General features: G+C 39.4%; 1 protein-coding gene across 31 annotated transcripts in view; it reads left to right on the forward strand.

The window, feature by feature from the left end:
• The window catches only part of sorbs2a (sorbin and SH3 domain containing 2a), a 49074-nt gene that overhangs the window by 2647 nt on the left and 21427 nt on the right, over positions 1-25000 (forward strand). For 13 of the 31 annotated variants that reach the window (XM_083532750.1, XM_083532753.1, XM_083532739.1 and 10 more), the window contains 11 exons: positions 7009-7120; positions 15677-15732; positions 16797-16823; positions 17154-17278; positions 17960-18499; positions 20644-20764; positions 22864-23039; positions 23235-23301; positions 23382-23432; positions 23753-23951; positions 24400-24514. In XM_083532750.1, the coding sequence (XP_083388876.1) occupies positions 15723-15732; positions 16797-16823; positions 17154-17278; positions 17960-18499; positions 20644-20764; positions 22864-23039; positions 23235-23301; positions 23382-23432; positions 23753-23951; positions 24400-24514 (1431 nt within the window). In that variant the 5' untranslated portion in view covers positions 7009-7120; positions 15677-15722. Of the gene's footprint in view, positions 1-7008; positions 7121-15676; positions 15733-16796; positions 16824-17153; positions 17279-17959; positions 18500-19839; positions 20128-20643; positions 20765-22863; positions 23040-23234; positions 23302-23381; positions 23433-23752; positions 23952-24399; positions 24515-25000 lie in introns of all 31 variants that reach the window. The other 18 variants (XM_083532741.1, XM_083532737.1, XM_083532740.1 and 15 more) reach the window with 6 other exon arrangements.

A 25000-nucleotide genomic window follows, 5' to 3' on the forward strand; every position in this document is an offset into this window, starting at 1 on the left:
AGGCTGCCGCCGCATTTTCCGCTATTACTGCGTGTGTGCAAGACGAGGAATATGTCCTTATTATTTTCTGATGCTCATTTTTAAGTTTCTTTGACTAAACCGTAACGCTGTTGCCAAGAAAAATAAAAAAGCACGAGTTTTGGAAACCTGTCTGTGTTTATATGATTTCTGTTGTAACTGGAGTTAGCGAGCATTCCCTTCACCCAGACTCAACGCGCTACAACGGCTTGTATCTAAACAGTAGCCGACCAAGTAAGTCATTGTTTACTGTCTTCCTCCGTCCTTTCACACCTAGTTATCTCAGGAGTTTATCTTTTGGCATCGTCGTGCGTAAAAAAAAAACTTTTTTTCTCCAAATGCCGTGCAGCTCAGAACACAGGTGAGGTGCGTTTTTTTAATTTCTGTTCGGAAATTTCATTAGTCTATTGTTATGGGGTCCAGTTTTGTGGCTTGAAGTTTGTGAAACCGGGAAAAACCCAGGAAAATTCATAAATAAGCCGCTTTGTTGTTTAAGCCGCGGGGATCAAAACGTGGGGAAAAGGTAGCAGCTTATAGTCCGAAAAATACGGTAATTTACTTTTCCAAGCTTCAAGTTGATTGTGTTTTATTGCGCTTATGTCACACCAAATTCACAACGATTCCAATTGTATTTACATGTTTAGAAACATATAAGTTACCATAATGATGTTTAAGTTTGTAGAACTGCTATGAAAGAAGTTTGTGTTGTCGCTTATGTGATAGCGGCTATAGTTACTGAGACACAGTATATAAGCTAGAGTCATTTATAAGTCAGAGTCTATAAACTAGAGCCTAAACTAGAGTCATCTATATGATCAGGTTTATAAACTAAAGTATATAAATAGTGTCTCTAAGCCAGTCATCTGTGTTATAACAGTTAGAGTCTATAGGCTAAAGTCTATAAGTCTATACGCTGGAGTCGTCTATGTGATAGCAGCTCGAATTTATATAATCAGGGAAGGAGCAGAAAAGCTGACTTGTCTGTCTAGTGCAGAGGTAGCACTCAAAGTTAAAGAGCAAACACACACACACACACACACACACACACACACACTTTTGTGGCATCGTATATTAATGAAACGTCGATTTTCAGGTTCAGCATTTCGAAGCTGCCCAACCTAAACATCCAGTGCCATCCTTTTCAAGTTATTAGGGGCGGAGTTTAGGTTTTTTGATCAGCCACACACACACATACACACAAACACACACACACACACACACACACACACACACACACACACACACACACACACACACACACACACACAAACACACACACACACACAGTTACTTAGCAGTAGCTTAGAAAAATGCAAACGTAATTTTCACACACCCGGGTACAGCAGTGCATATCGATTTGTTTGTTTTTGTGCAGAAATCTTTCAATCCCCAAGGATAGAACTGTGCGTGGTAGTGTGTGTGTGTGTGTGTGTGTGTGTGTGTGTGTGTGTGTGTGTGTGTGTGTGTGTGTGTGTGTGTGTGTTTGTGCATACAGTTGGCTTATGTCCCAGGTCAGAAAAATCTGTTCTAAGCGGTTGTAAATGGGCCAGAACAAACTGCAGATTCATTCAATCCAATGTGCAGGCCACACACACACACACACACACACACACACACACACACACACACACACACACACACACACACACACACACACACAGATATTTTGTTTATTTTGTAGTACTTTTAAAGTATTATTTTTATTAGTACTGTTGTAAAGCTGTTTAGTTCAGATTGTGAACTACAGTACAGTACATTACTGTATAGTACAATGCAGTACTATTGAGCGAGGAGTGCAGTAAAGAACAGTATTGTACAGTAGAGAACTTAACAGTGGAGTATAGTACAGAAGAATAGTTTATAGCGGAGTACAAAAGAGTCTGGCATACTTAATGCTTTACTGTACAGTCGTTTGCAGAACATTAGTAGTTTAGAGTGAAGTACACTGTTGTAAAGAATAGTACACTATTGTACAGTAAAGTACTTTACAGTGGAGTACAATAGATTACAGTAGAGTATAAAAAGGTATTGTTCTACAGTAGTTGTAGCCGTATATTATGGTAGTTTAGAATTAAGTAATATAGATTACTGTGTAGTATCATATAGTACTATAACATTGTATAGAACGGTACAGAATACTATGTTGTACAGTAGTTTGCCATGTAATATGGTAGTTTTGAGTGATATAGTTTAGTGAAGTATCATATTGTTCAATTGTTTAGATTACAGAAAGTAATTGAGTACTATGTTGTACAGTAGTTTGCCGCATATCACTGTAATTTACACTGAAGTACACTATAGTACATTACAGTAAAACAGTTGAAAGTACTTTTACAGTTTAGTATATTATAGTGAAATAGTCAGATGGCATACTATATGCTACACTGTTCAGTAGGTAAAAGGTAGGTAGATAGTACTATGCTGTACAGTAGTTTGCCATTCAGTATGGTAGTTTAGAGTTAAGTACACTGTAGTAAAGTAAAGTAATTTCTTTTTATATATATTAAAGTAAGGTATAGGTTAGATATAAGGTACAGTGGAGTGTAGTACGGTAGTTTACAGTAGTGTGTAGCATTTCTTTGAGTACTATTGTGTACATTAGTTTGCAGTATAGTATGATAGTTTAGAGTGAAGTACACTATAGTACAGTACAATTAAATATTTTATAGCAAGGTACTTTACAGTGGAGTATGATGTTGAGTACAATAGAGTATGCCATACTACATGCTATGCTGTACAGTAGTTTGCATGGAGTAGTACAGAAGTGTACAATACTTTACAGTGAAGTACTTTACAGCAGAGAATAGTTTACAAAAAAGTGTAGAAAATATGGAGTACTTTATTGTGCACTAGTTTGCCATATAGTATGGTAGTTTAGATTAAAGTACACCAGTGTTCAGTATTGTAAAATAGTTTATGGTAAAATACTTTACTGTAAATTTCAATAGTCTAAAGTGTGGAAAGGTATGGAGTTGTGCATTGTACAGTAGTTTGCCGTACAGTATAGTCATTTTATTTACAGTGGAGTATAGAATAGTGCAGTAGTTTAGAATATAGAATGTATGCTGTACTATGTTGTACAGTAGTTTGCAGTACAATATGGTAGTTTAGAGTACAGTATAGTGCAATAGCGTGTAGAGAGTTTGTAGAAGAGTATATTAGATTAGATTTGCGTGTGGTCCAGTAGGGTAGAAGAATTGACAGTAATAGAAAATGTGTTACAGTAGAGTGTAATACAGTAGTTTACAGTGGTGTACAGAAGAGAATGGTGTACAGTAGCGCAGTTTAGAAGAGTATGGAAGTGAAGTAAAGTACAATATAGTAAATGAATTTAAGGGAGAAAAAAAACACAGGTTACAGTCCAACACAGAAAAGTATGGAGTAATACAGTATATTGTACATTAGATTACTCCGATATAAACATTAGTATGCATCAGTAGAGTACAGGATACTGTAGTTTATCGTAGTTTACAGTAGGGATTAAAGTGGAGTGCAGTATTAAATAATAGGGTGTAGAAGTGTATAGTAGTTTACACTGTCCTGGATTATTCTGCCTTGTATGTTATTGTATATGTGATTGTTATTAAGGTTTGTGTGTGTGTGTGTGTGTGTGTGTGTGTGTGAGCACGTTTATGCGTTGACACACTGCCGATACTTTTTATAACCTGTCACTCCTTGAGCCAGGAACACTTAGCTCATATTCACTCTTGTAATGGATTGGGTGTTGAGATGAACCTGGAGTGATCATGTCGACACGTTCCCTGTATGTGTGTGTGTGTGTGTGTGTGTGTGTGTGTGTGTGTGTGTGTGTGTGTGTGTGTGTGTGTGTGTGTTGTCGTCGCAAAAAATAACTCCGAAGCACTTTAATGACGAGATGCCTGAGCTACTGTTAAGCCTTATTTGGTTAATTGTTTTTTCCTTTTGAGCTCCACACAGTTGGCTGTTATGAAAACTGAACAAACTGATCTCACAAACCTCTCTGGTTGCCTCAGTAGCCTGCTTTATCTCTAATCATGCGCAATCCATCCATTTTTTTCACCGTTTTGGAAATGTCTTGTACATTTGATCAATCGATCAAAAGCCCCCCCCCCCCCCCATATAACCCCTAAAACGAGATAGATAACAGATGTGTTTATATTTTAAGATTTTCATGCCACACTATTGTTAATATCTTGAGCAATTATATGCAATAATCAGTGCAATAATAATAATAATAATAATAATAGTTACATGTGCATTAACTTTTATAACCATTATTGCAGTCTGACTTTTCCAACCATCAATTTCTTTTTTGCTGCTGTGAATTTCATTTCACTTAATATATAACTTAATATATATATTTATTTAAATTGTCTTTTTTTGTTTTTTTTTACTTTAATCTTTACTTGAATTAATTTTTTTAATGAGACACCACAACCTAGGGGATAAATAAAGTGTTCTAGATCAGATAAAAACAAATCTGCCACATTAGATGGCAACCTTCAGGATTCTGAAGCTCGTTGCCAGAAAAGTGACCAGACATCAGATTCTCGTTCGGAGACCAGGATATATCACATATATATCTAGAATTTACATGTTTATTGAATTCTGATTGGCCAAGTAAAGAAATTTTAGAAGCTAGGTCTGTTTTCATGTCCCACAATTCAAGTCCAAGTTCATGCCTTAATACCTTGTTATTATTTTATGTTGTGAGTTTGTGTCTTCAGGCAGAAAAGTTTATCAGCATGTGTTTGTGTAATATCTTTTTTTTGACCCTTCATGTCCTCTGGATCTTGATGAACATCTCCCACTAATATACATACTTGGATTTAACCTAGAAATCTAATGCTAAGGATCGGATTTGGTAGTTAATTAAGAAAAGCTAGCAAATGATAGCCAGCAGAGAAATCTAGTCCTATCGCTAGCAAACAAGGTTAGTTTGTAGCGTATGGTAAGTGAGATTTGTGCTGGAAAAAAATAAGATGAATTCGTTTGATGATTCAATTTCCACAGCTAATTTTTGTTTAGCCTACTCTTTCTATACTAGAATTGCAACTAGCCAAGACGAGGGCGTGCAGCTTTTTCGACTTCACTGAGCCGAAAAACTATGACCCGCGAAACACCCCCCCAACTAATGACCGTGTGAAACTCGACGCTAATCCTGCAACACTTTACACTCTTTTATGAACAACCGTTACACAGACGGAACATATTCCCAGCATTACATCAGCGCATGATAGCCCAGTCATTCGCGGCTCCACAAGGACCTTGACCTTTTTGATCGGACACTTCAAACGACGGCCGCAGCTTCGTAGCATATGCCACACTCAACACCGGGCTGAGAGCTTTTCCTGGTAGAACATCCAATGGAAACGCTCTATCGTCAGTCCAGGGTAGTGTGAGGACGATGAAGCGGTTTGGAATTTGAAATGTAACATAACGAGGACTTTTATTTATGTGCTATTATTGAGTCAGTACACACGGAAACCTGGAGTTAGTTTTTTTGCCAGTGTGTGTTAAGGATAATAAGAACGAATCACCGAATCACATCTGTGTATCGGGTTAACGAATTTGTGACCAATATTTGATTACATTTTTTCTCGCTAAACTGTTGCTCGAGCGCGTTCTGTCAGCACTGCTGCTGCTACGTGAACATGAGGTAGACTGTGGAGACCGAGGCGGCCGAGACGAGACTCCTGAGAGTCACATAGAATACAGATTAACATAGCTGTCAGGATCCTCCAGGTCCGTGGCCGTCTTGCCGTTTTTCTTGCGCCACCCTGTGTTCAAGGACAGAATTACATTTACACGGGGGCCAGATTACCTCACCAGCTCCTTAAGTCCCTGAGGTGTTTCTTGCCACCCTGCCTGCTCTGGTTCATGTTCCTGACCCTGATCCCTGTTTCTGCCCCGTTTCTGGTTTGGACTTTGATTTGTTTTTCGGTTTGTGCTTCTGCTCTGCCCCTTATCGTTCTGTTTTCCTGGTATTTGGATTAAGGACTGTGTATCGGCCTGTGTTTTTTTGCCTTTGTCCCCATTGCTCTGTCTGCGTTCACCTGTTTTTGATGAGTTAGAAGTCAGAATTTTGCTGTCTGTATGAACCAAAAGAAATAATCTGTGAACTATCTGTACCATATGGAATTGCAGAGCATCATATTTTTTTTGTTGAATCGAATTGAAATCGGATCGCACTGCATCGTAATAGGAGTGAATCGTATCGTATCGTATCGGTCGCTACTTAATATGTCATTTTAATAGATCGTATCATTGGCTATGATCCGAATTACATCAGCCTCAGTTATGGAGATGCACATCCTTATTTTGTGTGTGTGTGTGTGTGTGTGTGTGTGTGTGTGTGTGTGTGTGTGTGTGTGATATTTACAGTAGTCGCTGATGATTCATAAGGACAGAGGACCGCCGATAGCTCTCGCTGAATTTAGAGTGTTACATCAACAATGAGTCTCAAACACGAAAACACAATATTTTTGAAATAATTCACTAAATGGAAAAATGTAAATACATGCGCTGATTTTTGGGTTTGTTTTAATAAATTGGCATGTTTGCAATAATTGCGACCTCCTAAGTTTATCATAAATTGCGTTGAAGCTGACTTATAAGGGAAAACAGGTGAAACACGTTTCCACTGTGGGTGGAGCTCATTTCAGTGCCAGAAATTAGAAAAATCTAAATCAGTTTAATAGCTGTATACTGTATAATTCACAGGTATACAATAATTTTTTTTTTACAAAATATTAACAACACTTTTAACGCATTTCATGAAACAATCAGCGCAACATGGATAATATTCTGACAAATCCATCATAAAAAAACGACAATCGTCGAAATCCTCGTCGAGATTTATGTTATAATCCTGAATCTCTTGAATTCTGCCACTCAGGCTGAGCCTCATATAATCTGGTGTCTCGTATAATTATACTGTTCGATATAAATGTTTAGAGTCGGAATCATACACGCTGGACACATCCTGTGCTTTTCTTCTCTGTGTTCTAGGTGAACGTGGAGAATCTGGATTTTTAAATCGGGACACAGGATCGAGGAATAGAGAAGGTCGTGTTGACGGTGGACGTACAACCCCTTTTTGTCTCTAGGAGGTTTTATGACGGTAAGAATCAGATGATTTCGGATCGGTTTTAACAATAACAATAGTTTAAAATTGTTAACGAGTGTATATAATTAACATTAGCTAGCTTTCATACTACACTATATGGACAAGTTTGAGGACCATACAATTGTTCTGTTTTTTTTTTTTAAACATTCAATTCCACATTAAGTCCCTATTTGCTCTTATAATAAGCTTCAGTCTTCTGGGAAGATGTTCCACTGGATTTTGTGGAGATTCATTCATCCACAATGGTGTTGGTAAATTCAGGTACTGATGGAGGTGAGGTGAGGTGAGGTGAGGAGGCCTGGTCAGTGTGAACAAAGGTGTTCATTAATGTTGGCGCTCTATAGCAGGAGATGGTTTGGGTCTCCTAGTTTAAACTACTGCATCCAGACATCCAATTAGAGTTGTATACCTCAAAGTTTCTACTACCAGTGTGGAGAAGAACCAAATATGGCTGAAAATGTAATGTGTCTCAATACTAGTGTAAGTTAAAAAATTTTATGATTGAATGCTACTCCTCTTTTTTTGATTTTTTGGGGGGGTGGTTTCATCTTCGTCAAAGTTTCATCTTAGGAAATACAGATATTTGGCCAGCGCTAAAAATCTACAGGCTGTAAAACCAATAAGACTTTTACAGGAAATTTTAGGAAAGATCTTTATATCTGTTAGTATTTTAATGTTAATGCATACGTAGTGTGTTAGGATTTTTGAGGTATAAAAGTTTAAAGTTTTATAGCTAGCTATTTTATGTCAAAATTGTCCCAAAATAAAAAGTGAAGCCTCCCTGAAACATGAATTTCTACTTTCAGATTTTGTAAACCTTTTAGTTTCTCTGGTTAATGGAGATTATATTTATATGTGTATATTTTCTATGCTATACATACATACATACAAATACATACACAAATAGTATTTTATGACAGTATTTGACGAGGAGGATATCTAATGTAGCATGTGAAGCAGCATGTGATACTCATTCTGGATTTAGTTTTCATTCCTGACCTAAATGTGCTGCAACTGCGGCCAAAACACAGGAATGAAAAGTCATCCAGTGAGCAGTTTGCTCGCTGAGACGTCACACTGAACATCCAAACCAGAATCTGCACTATAAAATCCCTGTTTTACAGAACCAGCACTCGAGCTTTACTCTGTTTCTCTTCTTCACTCTGTTCCTCTTCTTCACTATGTTTCTCTTCTTCATTCTGTTCCTCTTTTTCACTTTATTTCTCTTCTTCACTTTGTTTCTCTTGGATTCTCTTCCACATCACACATTCGCTTCGGTTCTGTTCTGTTTGGTTCTGTTACGCTTCTCAGTCTTTCGTGCCATCTTTGTCTGTTTCAGAATAACCCCATAGTTTCTCTTTGTGTGTGTGTGTGTGTGTGTGTGTGTGTGTGTGTGTGTGTGTATGTGTGTGTGTGTGTGTGTGTGTGTGTGTGTGTGTGTGTTTACTGTCTTTTTTCTTCCTCATTCCTGCGTGTTTGTGTCCAGTTTTATTCAGGGTCGACACAAAGGCCTCGAAAAGGGAATACTGGTGCACGTACACACACACACACACACACACACACACACACACACACACACACACACACACACATATGCACAGGGGTTGAGTTTCAATGGCTGAAGGAATGCGAAACTGCACACGCACACACACACACACACACACACACACACACACACACACGCGCGCAAATACACAACTTCTATGGATGAACACAACTTTTCATAAAAAATACACACAATATGGTTCTTACACATGCAAGCACACAACTTCCATAACACACACACACACACACACACACACACACACACACACACACACACACACACACACACACACATATGCACAGGGGTTGAGTTTCAATGGCTAAGGGAATGCGAAACTGCACACGCACACACACACACACACACACACACGCGCGCGCGCAAATACACAACTTCTATGGATGAACACAACTTCTCATAAAAAATACACACAATATGGTTCTTACACATGCAAGCACACAACTTCCATAACACACACACACACACACACACACACACACACACACGTCATTCCTAATACAAATAATTGTATGCAGTTATTTTGTTTAAAAGATTTGCCTTTGTCTCTTTGCATAACAAACCTATTGAGCACACACACTCATAGACTTACACACACCTTTTAGTTGTCATTTTACACTTAGAGCTTTTTCTTTTATGGAGTTTTGTGGGTGTGGACTGTACAAAAATGAATGTGTGTGTGTGTGTGGGTTTGTGCGGTTTATGCTCACGTGTCTTTGCGGCACGTAATGAATCAATCAAAGCGTAATAATTGCTCAATAATGGCTTGTGCTGAATGTGTATGTGTGTCACGTGTATTTCTGTTCTTTAACAACAGTGGCTTACATAATACAGCATACCACCCCCCCCCCCCTCCCCCCCCCCTCTCTCGCTCCCCCCTCTCTCTCTCTTTCTCTCTCCCTCTCCCCCCCCCTCTCTCTCTCTTTCTATCTCCATCCTTTCAGTTACTTTTCTCCCAAAGTCTTTCATCCATTGTTCATTTAATGTCTCTAACAAGACAAATTGATTAACACAGTCCTGAAACCACTGGATTTCTTTCTGATTATTCTGATTATAGGAATGATTCAGAATTCAGGAGACTCAGTTTGTGATGTCATAACAACGATCTACCAATCACATACAAAATGCAAATTAGAGTGTAACTACCCAATATAAACAATAGTAACCAGGGATTTCCCCATGAACAAAAGTAGAATTTTGCATCACAAAATACAAACGGGAGTGACAAGTGAGCAGCCAATAAGATCGCTTCTATCAAAACTATACAGTCAGAAATAATCAGCATCCAAGCAGGAAAATAAAATCTAAAAACTTAAATAAATCGATTTTTAATATGAAACCTTTTTAGACATTTTAATGCAAATATTATTGTGTAGGTATAAGTATTGTACATAATATTTTTTACACGTTTAACATTTATTTTATAAATTAATAATTGATCATTATTAATATAATTAATCAGCGGATTAATTAAAAACAAACTGATAAGTTCATTTATTTGTTTGTTAATTAATCAATTAATTAATTTTAATGTTTTAAATAAATGTATTTAATTATGTAAATTTCTGTTTGTTTGTTTGTTTGCAATTTTAACTTACTTTATAGTTTTTATTTTTTTAGTTGAAATTTAGTTATTTTTTTGGACTTATTTTCGAATTTTGAAACTCATTTTTTTTATCCTTTATTTATTTATTATCTGTTCAGTATTTCATAAAGTGAGCATCAGGGATATTGACAGCGGTGTTTGGAATGACCAAATTTTAACTGCACACGTGTCTGATTACGTCTGGCACGTCTTATTAAGAAGCCCAGCACTTTACATTCCCCCTCTTTACTCTATCCTGCTGCCTTTTGCTCGACCTGAATGTTTTTATGAGAATTTCTGTGGTCAGCCTCGGAAAACTGAGAAATGCTGCCAGCACCTTTGAGCTTTGGGTCGCCTCAGACTCCTGGAATCTGGTCTCAGTGATCAGCAGAGGACCAGTGTTCCTCAAATATGCAGCTCTGAGAAACCACTCTGGACCGTTGCAGTGTGGACACAGCAGGAGCAGCTTTCTGCCTTCCCTGGATGCCGAAGCTGAGGAGGGATTTGGTATGTTTGGATGTGGATTTGTTTTGAAGCCTTAAAAAAAAAAAGATTTCTGAGCTGCTTTTGTGATTGATTTGTGTTTTTGGGTTGAGTCTGCTAGCAGTAGGAGAAAAACTCTCACAGGCAGAAAGTAGGAAAATGAGCTAATTCTGTTTTTATGAGGTGGGAATGAATAAATACGAGATGGAATTTTTTTATACGAGATGGAACACATAGAAGCCACACCCCCTTTATTGGGACTGATAGACAGAAGCCACACCTCCTTAAATAAAACTGATAGACAGAGGACATGCCTCCTTTATTGTGACTGACAGCTAGAGGACACGCCTCCTTTAATTTCCATGCCGCTGTGTGTTTAGGTATGTGTTTGTGTGGTATTGAATGTGTGTGTGTGTGTGTGTGTGTGTGTGTGTGTGTGTGTGTGTGTATTATTATATGTATGTTATTGTTTGTTATTGCATGTGTATGTGTGTGTGTGTTTGTGCGCACGTGTGTATTATTATATATATGTGATTGTTATTGCATGTGTGTGAGTTGTTGTTTGTGTGTTATTGTATGTATTTTTGGCTGTGTTATATTTTGTGTCATTTTGTGTGTTATTGTGTGTGTATTATTATGTGTTATTGTTTGTGTTATTGCATGTGTGTGTGTGTGTGTGAGTGCATGCATGTTATTGTTTGTGTATTATTGTATGTGCGTGCGTGTGTGTGTGTGTGTGTGTGTGTGTGTGCGTGTGTGTGTGTGTGTGTGTGTGTGTGCATGCGCATGCATGTTACTGTTTGTGTTATTTGTGTCTTATTGAGTGTGCTTTTATGTTATTGTATGTATGCTTGTGTGTGCGCATGTGTGCTATTGTATGTGTTACTGTGTGTATGTTTGTGGGTTTATGTGTTACTGTATGTTTTATTGTTTGTGTGTTATTGTGTAAGCATGTTATGTGTGTGTGTGTGTGTGTGTGTGTGTGTGTGTGTGTGTGTGTGTGTGTGTGTGTGTGTGTGTGTGTGTATGTGTGTGTTTTGCTGGAGGTGTTATGATGATGTCATCATTATTCTTGACAGAGTCCTAAGAATAGAGGAGTGTCTGGCAGTTAGGTCCTGGTAAAGCTAATAACACACACACACACACACACACACACACACACACACACACACACACACACACACAGTGTCACAAACATAAGAGCAGCTTTTTTACAGTGACCCTGGAAAGCTGTGGCCTCTTACACAACGTGTCCACATTTCTGTGCATCTCTGTGTGTGTGTGTGTGTGTGTGTGTGTGTGTGTGTGTGTGTGTGTGTGTGTGTGTGTGTGTGTGTGTGGCTAGCTGGCTATTTAACTATTTTATGTAGTACCTAAATACACTAAATGGTGTTTTAGCATGTCAGGAAATGCTAAGCCAAATATTAATACTTTATTAGCTAGCTATGTAATATTAGCTATATTAGGCTAATATTTTCACTATTTGGGAAAGAAACCTTGAGAGGAACCCATCCTCATTCTCAACACCAAATATCCATTCATTACAGTTCTATCATTGTCAATGGAATATAATTTCCAATATCGTTGTTCACTTTGCTAGTCGGGTTTGTTGATGCTAGCTGGCGTGATGTGAATGCTATGAATGCTAATCACTTACTATTTGTGTGTGTGTGTGTGTGTGTGTGTGTGTGTGTGTGTGTGTGTGTGTGTGTGTGTGTGTGTGTGTGTGTGAGAGAGAGTCTTGATTCGGCACCTGCTATGACGCCGCTGGTCTGTCCCCACGTAACACTATCCCATAATATAACGCTTATTGCCAAGGCGACCCGCCCTGCCGTGCTAAAAGTGCAGATATGACGAATGGTCTCTGTGTGTGTGTGTGTGTGTGTGTTTATTTGTAGAAGCTGAGTAAAATCCTAATAGATGTAATGATAAAGTGATAGCGTATTGCTACATGTTTAGTACAAATTATTTTTTTTGTCCTTTTAACCCATTTTTTGTCGTTTCTTGATCATTTTTGAGGTAAAAGTTTATATTCTGGACACTTTCATTTCCGTTTCTTTCTTCTCCTCTGTCTTTATATTTACTGTACAATACAATTTCACACTTTCAACGCGAGTTAGCTAGGTATTAATGCTGAACAAATGATGCTAGCTCATGTATTAGCAAGATTCTGCTGGCTTTGCTTGCTTCATTGTTGCATTATGTTTCATAAAGATACGCCATAATTCAAATATTTGCTATAAGAACAAATCGAAAGTAGATTGACAGAGAAATTGACTCAAATGTGTGTAGAATATAGATTTTGTTCCTTAAATGTGTTGATACATGAGTGAGAAAAGACTCCTAAAATACGTTTAGCACTGCGATAATGGACCTGCGACTGATTCTTGTCGTGTCAGATCGAAGCAATGTGAACGTGAATGAAGTAAAAAGTGTTTGTCACATGAAATTGTTTTTGAACAGCTGAAGTTCTAGTGTTGGGGGTCAGACTGTATTTTTTATAGCAAATGGCAGCAGCGGAGTTAAATTTAAAAATGGTAACAGGAGCAGTACGTGAGGTGTGTGTGTGTGTGTGTGTGTGTGTGTGTGTGTGTGTGTGTGTGTGTGTGTGTGTGTGTAATTGAGTGTGTTTGTTGTATGAGGAACCTCTCTAAAAGAGCATCATTGGACAAAATCAGCGCAGTGAGTTCTGCAGAGGAATTTGACTCACGGTTGTTTTCGTTTTCGAGAAAACACGACCAAACAGACGAACAGAGTGGCCGAGAAATGAGAGGAACGTATACGAGGTTCAACGCCGGTGATGATACAGGGTACGTTCACGTGGTTTCATTTCACATTCTGAGTAGGAATGTGTAAGTGTGTGAGGAAAGACTTGATTGTAGTGTGTCCCTATGTAGGAAGCTACGTAGTGTTTCACTGATGTGTGTGTGCATTTGCTTTATTGTATTATATAAAAGTGTATGTTTGCGTCCACGTAATTATACAAAAACATTCAATTAGAAAGAAGAAAATTATTGTTATTATCAGGGTTGCAAAATTCCAGGAATTTTAAAAACTGGAAACTTTCCATGGGAATTAACGGGAATAAACTGTTAATTTAGAAAATTTCAGCTTTAACAGAGAATTTATAGTATAGTTATAGTTAAAATAATTAAAAATCCTGCAGGATAATTTTGGTTAAAACTTGCAGATTGAGGTTTTTTTTTTTACTAGACAAATTCATATTCATAACTCATAACAAATAAATAAATAATACTCTTTTCTAATGCTAGACAGCTAGCTTTTTTGGAATTTTGGATGGCAAATATTAGCTACTATTCGATCTCTACTGACTTTTGTGGTTCTTTCACCAAAATGTTCCCACAAACTCAGAGGCAAACAAATGTGAAGGACGTCTTTGGATGCTGGAGCAATACATTTTCCCCTCACTTGAACCAGGAGACCCAAATTCTGTTCACACAGCCAGCTCCATGAATATATGCTTTCCATGGGTTGGACAGGTGTGGAAGATCTCCTGCTATAGAGCTCCAATGCTATTGAACACCATTGAGATGAATTGTTCATGCTGACTAAATAATCTAGTCATCTTCCCAGAAGAGTGGAGGTTATTAGAGTAAATAGTGACTCTGTGTGGAATATGATGTTCAAAAAGAAACACGTTGTCTTCTAGTCAGGTGTCCACAAACTGTTAGCTGAGTAAGTTATAATAATATAATATTTATCTAATTAAATTCTATTATATTTGATTATTATTTATTTATTTATTTGTCAGATTTATAGATTTCCATGTTCTGCTCCACCTACTTGGTCCAGAAACATGATCCGATCTTTTCACTCCACGTTCAGTCAGAAAGTTAGTAATATTGAGTCTTTGATGAAACCGAGCTGAAGCTGAGCTCAGGGGGTCTAATGCACTCACGCCTCAATTAGTCATCATCCAGCATTTAGTGAACTCACACTATAAAGATAGACAGGATTTTACAGCATCGGTACCTCAGTCAGTTTTATTTATAAGTGTGTTGTTTAGTGTGTGTGTGTGTGTGTGTGTGTGTGTGTGTGTCTGTGTGTGTGTGTGTGTGTGTGTGTGTGTGTGTGTGTGTGTGTGTGTGTGTGTGTGTTTGTGTATGATGAGAGTATAAGGTTATTTATTAGACACATACCAGACACATGCTGTAGATTTCAGACCAAGTGTTAGTCACAGTCCTGTACACTCCCACTCACACTCTATTAAGAATCACACCACCTTCTATTTCCAACCTGCCTGTCTGCCTGTCTGTCTGTCTGTCTGCCTGTCTGTATGTCTGTTGATCTGTCTGTGTCTGTGTGTTTGTATGTCTGGGATTTCTTTTAGGGGATTAGTCTCTCTTTTAGACAGAAATTTCAATTACACCACATTCTATTCCCGACCTGTCTGTCTGTCTGTCTGTCTGTCTGTCTGTCTGTCTGTCTGTCTGTCTGTCTGTCTGTGCATTTCTTTGCCTGTCTGTCTGTCTGAATTTTATTGTGTGGTATAACAGACTGTTTCCTGTACATTGAGAAAAATGCTAGAATCTTCAATCCCTCTGTCTGCTTGTCTGTCTGTCTGCCTGTCTGTTTGTCCATCTTTTTGCTTGTCTGTATTCCATCTGTTTGTCTGTCTCTCTATCTGTCTGCCTGTCCGTCTGTCTTGGATTTCGGTCTCAGTTCCACTTAAGTCTCCTATTCAGACACAAATTTCAATTGCACCCCATTTTATTTTCAACCTGTCTGTTTGTTCATCTGTCTGTCTGTGTGTCTGTCCCTCTGTCCCGCTATCCCTCTGCAAATGAATTGCTTTATCGAGCTCTCGCCATATAAACAAGCCCCTGGGTTATCAGTGTGTGTGTTTTTGTGGCACTTTGTGCATGCTAACATTTTGTCTCCAATGTGTTGTTTGTTAAAGGAACGTGATTTCTTCCTTTCAGAAGTGCTAAAAGGAAATTTCCAACATGAACACAGGTACGATTCACTAATCCTTTCTGGAATAAGCTACAAGGCTAATAATGTCAACAAAGTCTGATGTGTGTGAGCTCGGTTTGATTTCAACTGTTCAGGATAATGTTGTTGTTGGAGAAGTTTTGCTGATTCAGCATGCGCTAGCATTAACAGTGAGCTTTGGTTTGTGCTGAGAAACATAAAAGCTTCAAGTGGACGTTTAGCACACCTCTGAGACTTCCTTCCAAATAAACGAGGAAAGGAAATAAAAGCTTGAGAGGATAGTAAGGACTTGCTTATTGGAGAAGTGCTAGCTTGCCTGCTACACTGCAGCTGTATTAGCATTGATGGTACAGGCAGCAGTAGCAGATGGACAGATCCACAGAAACTTTGTTACACTCGATAAGAATCGCTGGTGTCTTTATATGTCTGATATTTTACTTAGTTTGTGACTCAAGTCCCTGTTTTTTTTAAATGAGTGCATTTTATTTTACTGTCACAAACATGTGGGGTTTTCAGTACTTCTGCTTTTGAGTATTACAACTATTACCATAACATAATCATATACAACCGAATCAGGAAGGAAGGAAGAAATGATGGCAGAAAATGGAAAAAAAGAAAAATAGAGATAAAAAAAAATAAAGAGATGAAGGAAATAAGGAAATTAAAAGAATGCATAAAAATGAAAAAAAAAAAATAATGAAAGAAAAAAGGAAAAATATATAAATAATAAAGTAAAGAAGAAGACGGGGATGAAAGAAAATAAGGAAATAATAAAATATAAATAAAAAGACAGAAAGAAAGAAAGATGCAAAAATAAAAAAGAAAGATAGAATGTTAAAATATGAAACTAAAAAAGAAAGAAAGAAAGAAAGAAAGAAAGAAAGAAAGAAAGAAAGAAAGAAAGAAAGAAAGAAAGAAAGAAAGAAAGAAAGAGTTGTGAAAATAAAGAAGAAAAAAAGAGAGAAAAAGAAAGAAAGAAAGAAAGAAAGAAAGAAAGAAAGAAAGAAAGAAAGAAAGAAAGAAAGAAAGAAAGAAAGAAAACTCAGTTTTGTATTTGATGCTGCTTTTGTCTGCTGTGTTTTCAGGTAGTGAAAGTCATTTTTCAGACTCTGGTAAGTGTAATCATTTCTGTGTAAATTGTACAAGTGTGTGTGTGTGTGTGTGTGTGTGTTCTGTAGTTCTGTAGGTTGCCATGTTATAGTACAATTTCATATTGTACTTTTTATCCATTTCTGGTTACCTGTATTGCTGTGGAACCTCCATAAATCATGTTCATGTTCTCACTTATGTTATAGCAGCTATAAACTTAGCCTTATCGAGAACCTGAGACAGAGTATACACATAAATGGTGCTGTATAGTAATTGTGTGTGTGTGTGTGTGTGTGTGTGTGTCTGTGTGTGTGTGTGTGTGTGTGTCTGTGTGTGTGTGTGTGTGTGTGTAGATGCCTGGCGGTCACGCTCTATGACGGACGGATTGAGAAACGGTGATGAGAGCAGCTCCACTCTGACTGCTAAAGGCTACAGAAGCGTTCATCCCAACCTGCAGGACAAGAGCAGCCCTGTCCCGGTAAACACCACCACCGTGCTTCACTCCTGACCATTTGATGTGTTATATTGAGCAATTACATGATTAAATCCAGACTTTTGAAGTTCCAGATGAAGATTTCAAGAACCCTACCTAAACGGACGCCACCCCAAAAATGATATTTTATGTATACAGTATTGTATTAACACTTTACTTCATTTTATAATTAATAATTATTTTTGTATTAATAAATACAACATTTTTTACATAAAATTCTATCAAAACTATTCCCTATAAATATTTTGGTCTATGGTGCTCTCCACGAGAGACCGGGAAAATCAGCCAAACTAATTAGTGGCAAATGCAATTTCGCGATTCGGCGCCAGATTCGAACTGCGGCAAAGCGGGGGATTACTGTATATCGATATCTCCGTCTCTCCACCCACGAGCATTCCTCGTGATGTTCTCTGATATTTATATAAGCATGTCTCTGTGTGGTCGGGTGTAAATCTTTAAAGCTTGCGGTAAAATTTAATCTTGTTCCTATTTGGCAGGCCATCGATTTAACGACCATATCATTTATTCAGAAATTTTCGCCTCTGACTCACCAATCGTTTTATATTAAGGTCATTTCTACCCATGCTGCCAGTGTGAAATGCTCTCCAGGTCTAACGTTGTCTTTTTTATTTTTCCTTCCAACTGGCTCCCCTGTGTGTCAATCAGGTTCCGCTCCCGCCCCCTCGGAGAGAGAGCTATCACATGACCCCAAACCCTCCACCTTACAGCTCCATCGTTCCCTCTGGATCTTACGCCATCCAATCCAACTCCTCGTACTTGTATTCTGAAACCGCTCGCACTACCAGCTCAGAGATCGCCCAAGATATTGTTAATGCTAATGCTAACAGCTTTATTAGCCAGCTCCTGGAGCGCAAGGTGCCGCTTCTGAAACTCGCTAATGAAGGATCCACTGCTAACACTAAAGATGTAAGCAGCGATACTAACATGTATCAACCGTGGGCTAATACTAACACAGTGAAGGTCATGAACCCTGGTTCGACCGATGATATTCCGCCATCCCCACCACCGCGTACACACTCCAAATCCCCTGCTACGACACACACAGCCTCTCTCTCCATTCGGATAGCTCCTAAGGGTTCAGAATACCGTTCCCAATCTGGACTGCGAGCTGGATTTGGATCCCAAAGCCAGGATCCTGCTGAGCCAAGCCCCAAAGTGCCACCCAGACCTGCAGGCGATGAGGCGGTATTGCATTTATTTGGCTTCAGCTCACTTTCCACATGAGTAGTTTTTTTCTAAACCACATATTTGTTTCTGGTTAGACGTCCTTTTTCAATAATAGCTAACATCAAAATGATTGAACACTCTAACAAAGTTGTTGCTTACGCTGAAAAAACTTGCACCTTAAGGAGTTTTTCACTCTTTACTGGTTTTACATAGAACTCTATAAAGGTATTATTTGAAGTGCCCTAAACGAGGGTTTCATCAGAAAAGTTTCCTTCAATAAAAGCCCCATTATTGTATAAACCTTTATTACTGGTGCCGGAACCCACCAGCAATCATTTCTCTTTTTCTGGCAATGGCATGTACCTATTTATTGGACATCAAGAACCCTTAAGGACCCTGAAGAAATACTATAGAAATGTAACTCTGGTCTATGTTTCTGAGCCAAATCTGTCCTGGGTCAAATTCAGTTGATGACTAGGATAAAACATACAGTAGGTTTCCCTTTAAAAGGTTAACGGTAGAGTCTTCTAAAACTCTTGACCATTCAAATTCACCTTGATGATTGTTTCCAATGTACACCGATCAGGCATAACATTATGACTTTATTACTTTATGACTGGTGAAGTAAAGAACACTGATGATCTCTTCATCATGGCACCTGTTAGGGGGTGGGATATATTAGGCAGCAAATGAACATTTTGTCCTCAAAGTTGATGGATTAGAAGCAGGACTAATGGGCACACATAAGGATTTGAGTGAGTTTGACAAGGGCCATATTGTGATGGCTGGACGAAGGTCAGAGAATCTCCAAAACTGCAGTTCTTGGGGGATGTTCCTGTTCTGCAGTGGTCAGTATTTATCAAAAGTGCTCCAAGGAAGGAACAATGTCATGGCATCCAAAATTGCTGAAGAAGTTAATGCAGTTAATGCTTGACAGATCAGGACTGTTTTAGCACCAAAAAAACCCATTTGTTTTTAGGCATTTGGTCATATTGTTACACACGGTTGGTGTATATTTGTTCTTGATTCCTAACTAAAATAATCCTTTTCCATTTGGCCAATCTGGGGTTGCTCTTTAAAGATTCTATGTAGAACAGGAAGTAGAACCCTTTTAGAGCTCTAGAAAACCTTAACCATAGTAGGAACTCTTCAACCATTTCTCCTTAGACTAGGTTTGTTTGTGAATCATCAGAAAAAGTTGTCATATTCTTCTTTCCTCCCACAGCTGACTTCCCCGATTCAGTCCGCTAACTTGGTCCAACCCAGCTTTACCACACAGAGTTACACATCCTGCTTGCTAGCATGGTTGCGCTAATCATTTCTTTATCCCTCCTTTCATCCTTCCTACCCTCCGCTAGCGTGATGCATCCCCAGCTAGATGTACCACCGACTTCCGGTCTGGATCATCCTACAGCCATGCAACTCAGGAGTCGCCTGACTTCTTGCTCAGCCCGAACCCTCCATCACGATCGCTTTCGGCACTGAGCCACTATTCATCGTCGACGGCTGTCCTTGAAGAATTGCAGATCTGCGCTGTGGACACGCCTGAGACCACACCCACCCCCTCCCCCACTCTCAGCCACGCTTCTGTCTCCCCTGACGGTGTCCCTGCATTCAATGCCTCAGCAACGGCTGCTGATACTAACGTAACTATCACGCAGCCATGCCCCTTCACTCAAATCTCTCACCTGTTTGCCCAGTCATGTTTTGCTGATGTTGCAAAAGAGCTGTGTGTGTCTCCACCCCTTTACCTTATTAGCATGTGTGCTAAATGTTGATTAATGTGCAGGTGACCTTGGTATATCTGTTGAACTTGTGGTGTCTTTTCTGGAGTGATATTGTGAGGTGTTTGTCTCATATGTGTATTTGCCCCCTGTCCAGAAATAAACCCACCCAAATCAGGCCTGGATGTTAGAAAATCTAACCACACTCTCAAGCTACCATGTTGATTCCTTGATTTGTCACTGTTTAAATTTTGAGGTGTTTTAACATCCTTTTCCTGTGTGTATCCCAACCACAGATAACCAGTGTCAGTGTAACATCGTGTCAACGTCACTTGCTGCCATATTAACATTAGATCCAGTCGTAGCCCTAGATTGCTTACTGTTGATAGATAACACAAATATATTTATGTTTCTTTATATGACTGGCTGTGTTTGCAGGGTGAAATGGCGATTAATGGAAGTGCCCACACACAGAGGTCATTTTCTCCTCCATCACAACGTCCTCCTCCACCCATCTTTAGTCCTGGACTCGAGCATTTACAGCAGACAAGACACTCAGGTAATGTCTAATGTCCCCCAACCTTCAAACCTTCAATTTTCCAGGATTCAACAGGATCAATTTTGTAGGGAGGATTTTAAAGAAATGGAAATACCTCCATTCCTTGATTTTGAGGAACAATTCTGATATTGTTTGTTGTAAGTGACCTTCAGAAACTAGCAAGGCAAATAGCACGCACACGCCAAGCAAATCCACAGTCACTTCCAGGACAGCAAGAGAGACCACCCCTCCTCCCAGTGACCAGGTGCTCTGTCTTAACACAGTTGAAGTGAGAAAAACTTTATGGAGAGTTAACCCACAAAAGTGCTGGATCAGAAACGTTCCTGACAGAGTGCTCAGGGAATGTGCAGAAGAGCTAGCGGATGTCTTAACTGAAGTCTTCAACATCTCCCCGAGCAGCATGTTGTTCCTACAAGCCTCAAGACAAAAACTATTGTCCCCAAGCAGTCTGCAGTCTTCTGCCTCAATCTCCTGCCACACTCAACGTAATAAAGTGCTTTGAGAGGCTTGTCTTGAGGCACATCAAGACAGAGCTTCCACCCACACTGGACCCCATGCATAAACGATATTTATATTATATTGTATTATACTGTTTACATGCTGTTTTGCGCCTCTCGACTGCTGCTACTGCTGTTTTTGCATTACAATGTTTTTTTGTTTACAAATACACTCTTGTTTATAGTCCTCTTTTGCACATTACTGTATAATCATGGTATATAATAGGTTTACTGGTCGGCACTATTTTGTATTCTGTGTTTTGTGTATCTGTCTCACACTGTCTTGTGTTGTCTGTCTGCACTATTTGCATTCAGTTGCACACGATATACTTTATGTGGTGAGGACACTTACTTTAGTCCTTAACTCTGTGTTCTGTTATGTAGCTCTGTGTTGTTTAATGTAGCACCAGGGTTCTTGAGGAACGCGTCCTCATTTTACTGTGTTCTGCATCAGATAAAGATGGTAGAAATGACAATCACATTTTTTTTTTTTTGACTTGACTTGACTTGACTTGACTTAACTTTACTTCACTTTGCTTTACTTGACTTGACTTGACTTTTGAGTTGACTTTTGACTTGACTTGGCTTTACTTCACTTGACTTGACTTGACTCTGTGGCTTTCACTTTGCATTAGATTTTTTTTTAAAACATCAAGTGCAATTGATCGATCTATGTTTCAGTCACAATATACTGTACAGTGTATGATCATTGGTGCTGTACAGCTAATCTTTAGCAAAAAAATGTTTCTATTTAAGGGCTAACCTTGGGTAAAGTTTGCATAAGATTTTATCTCACCAACCCCAAGGCTGTTAACACGTGTCCCACTGGCTCAAATAAAATTTTAGTAAAAGTCACTTCCACCAATTCACCTGTCACCTCAGGATCAGTTCGCCTGCCGTGTGCTCTTTGGTTCTAAAGGTGATGATACAAGCTCATATCTTATTGATTGAGCTCTGGGAGTTGCAGTGTTCACTTAATGGCTGTGTGATGTATGCGGTTTATTAGCGGTGGCGCCGCTGGCAGCAAATCCTTTCCAGCACCCATTAAAACAGGCCGGAGCGATCGATATATATAGAGGAGAAAAACGAGTGCAGATGGATTGGGAGCCGACACACAAACGCTGGTGAAAGTTTGCTGCCGGGATGTCAGAGTGCTTCAGGTGTTGACAGAGCAGCTTTTAGCAGAGAAGCTAACAGTTTGTCTGTGCTGTAGTCAGGGGTTCTGCCTGTTCGGGTTACAGTTCGCTTCTAAATGCAGTGTTTTTTTGTTCTACTCTTTATATCTCATTCTCCTCTGCTTTTATTATAATTTCACTGCTGTTTTCCTTTTTGCTAATTTCTCTCTGTTTCTCTTTCTGTCTGTCTGTCTGTTTCTCTTTCTGTCTGTCTGTCTGTATGTCTGTGTCTATCTATCTATCTATCTATCTATCTATCTATCTATCTATCTATCTATCTATCTATCTATCTATCTATCTGTCTGTGTCTATCTATCTATCTATCTATCTATCTATCTATCTATCTATCTATCTATCTATCTATCTATCTATCTATCTATCTATCTATCTATCTATCTATCTATCTATCTATCTATCTATCTATCAGAAGGTTCAGAGTCAGTACAGAGGAAGTCGGTGTCAGTAGGTGAGAGGTCGTTCAGCAGTGTGACTCCTGTGGCTCGTTTCTCAGAGGAGGAAAAGAAAGTTTCTGTGATCAAGGCGCCTCATTATCAGGGCATCGGGCCTGTGGATGAGTCGGGCCTCCCCCTTGCTATCCGCACGGTGAGTGCTGATCAACATATGCATCAGGCATCAGGGTGGACAACTGGGTGGGCATGGAGGGCATCAGGATGGCCAACTGGGGGCATTAGGGTGGACAAGTGGGTGTGCATGGGGGGCACTGAGCCCTGATTACCCTGAAATCCAGAATTGCTTCTGTATGTGTGTGTGTGTGTGTGTGTGTGTGTGTGTCCACAGACTGTAGACAGGCCAAAGGACTGGTACAAGACCATGTTTAAACAAATCCATATGGTGCATAAACCAGGTGAGTTCATGTGTGTGTGTGTGTGTGTGTGTGTGTGTGTGTGTATTGCTGATGGCTAATTTCTATGATGTTCTTTACAGATGATGACTATGCAGACACATACAGTGCTACCTACGCTGTGGGGAATAACGGTGTGTGCTGGGGCCATTTCTTCTTGCCTCTGAGTTCCTCACACCAGAGTTTCATGTGCAGAAGATTTCATTTCATCCAAACTTTGTATCACTGTAAACTACAGTTTTTGCAGAATTAGCAGAAACAGTCCAATCTGAAGCTACTTGAGTGCTATGAGAATGCTATAAATGCCACTGTTAGCTAAAACGCGATGCACACTAAATCGTCAGGTTTGATTGGCTGCTTGATGTCAATGTTAATCACAGCTTTGTTTGTTGGTTTGTTTGTTTAATTGTTTGTTTATTCTGTTTTTGTTTGACTAATCATTTTCGTTTCGTAGAGAACTTCGACCCCGTCCACGCCCACCCACCGCCTCGGACACACACCTACCGGCCCCTGTCTCGCAACTTCAACGAGCCTGGCAGAGCTCCGCCCCCTCGAGAGACGAGTCCCGTACCACCGCCACCCCCACCCATGCCCTCGCTCCTGCAGCTACGCTCACGAGATTTTGATCGTGAGAAAGAGCTCCCGCACGATCCGTAAGACATTTTCACTGCTATAAAAAACAGAGGGAGTCTCTCTTTTTTTTCTCCACCTGTTTCATAATCTCTCTATCTCTAATGAGAGACATAGAGAAACAGAGAGAGGGATCTCATTATTTCTCCTTTTCACTCTCTCACTTTCTCATTCATTTTCAATTTCTCTTTCTGTCATCATTCTCTTCTCTTCTCTCTCTAACTATCTTTCCCTCTCTTTCTTTCTCTCTTTGCTGTGTACCTGTACTTTACAATGACAAAGTTCTATCTATCTATCTATCTATCTATCTATCTATCTATCTATCTATCTATCTATCTATCTATCTATCTATCTATCTATCTATCTATCTATCTATCTATCTATCTCTCACTTCTTAATCCCTTGCTCAGAGCTCTCTCACTATTCTGTCTCGCTCATTATCTCTCTCTCTCTCTTTCTCTCCCTAAAAAGAAACGAATGGAGCCCCCCGGATCGTAAGGTGGACACGCGGCGGTATCGTGCGGAGCCGCGCAGCATCTTTGAGTACGAACCGGGCAAATCCTCCATCCTGGAGCACGAGCGACCGGTGAGATGTAACACATTCATCTCCTTGTTCATTCTCTACACGAATGCTCCTCAGATGTTCAACCATCTTAGTACGCTAGCTAGATATCAACGCTAGCAAGCAACCCGATTTCCGTTTGAGAATTGTGTTTCATTGTGAACCAGTGTGTGTATGTTTCTGTTTGTGTGTGTGGGTGTTTAAAAAGTGTCTAGTGCAGCGCTTCTCCTCACAGCACTCCGAATTTATCCGACTCAGCAGGTTTGTAAAGAGCTCGAGACAGTGAGATCAGCCAGACGCTCATATAACTACATTTCCCACAGGGCTCCAGGCTCCGAGCTGAATCAGAGCAGGAAACACACACACACACACACACACACACACACACACACCGGATAGCGCATACACAAACATATATTCATGTGTGGTGTTAATGTTTTGGCTTCATGGAACGTGAAGCTAAAATGTTCACTTTTGCTCTTAATTAGACCAGAGATCCTTTTCTACTCT

The sequence above is a fragment of the Silurus aristotelis genome (assembly GCF_946808225.1).
Source record: "Silurus aristotelis genome assembly, chromosome: 27".
NCBI classification, from domain to species: domain Eukaryota; kingdom Metazoa; phylum Chordata; class Actinopteri; order Siluriformes; family Siluridae; genus Silurus; species Silurus aristotelis.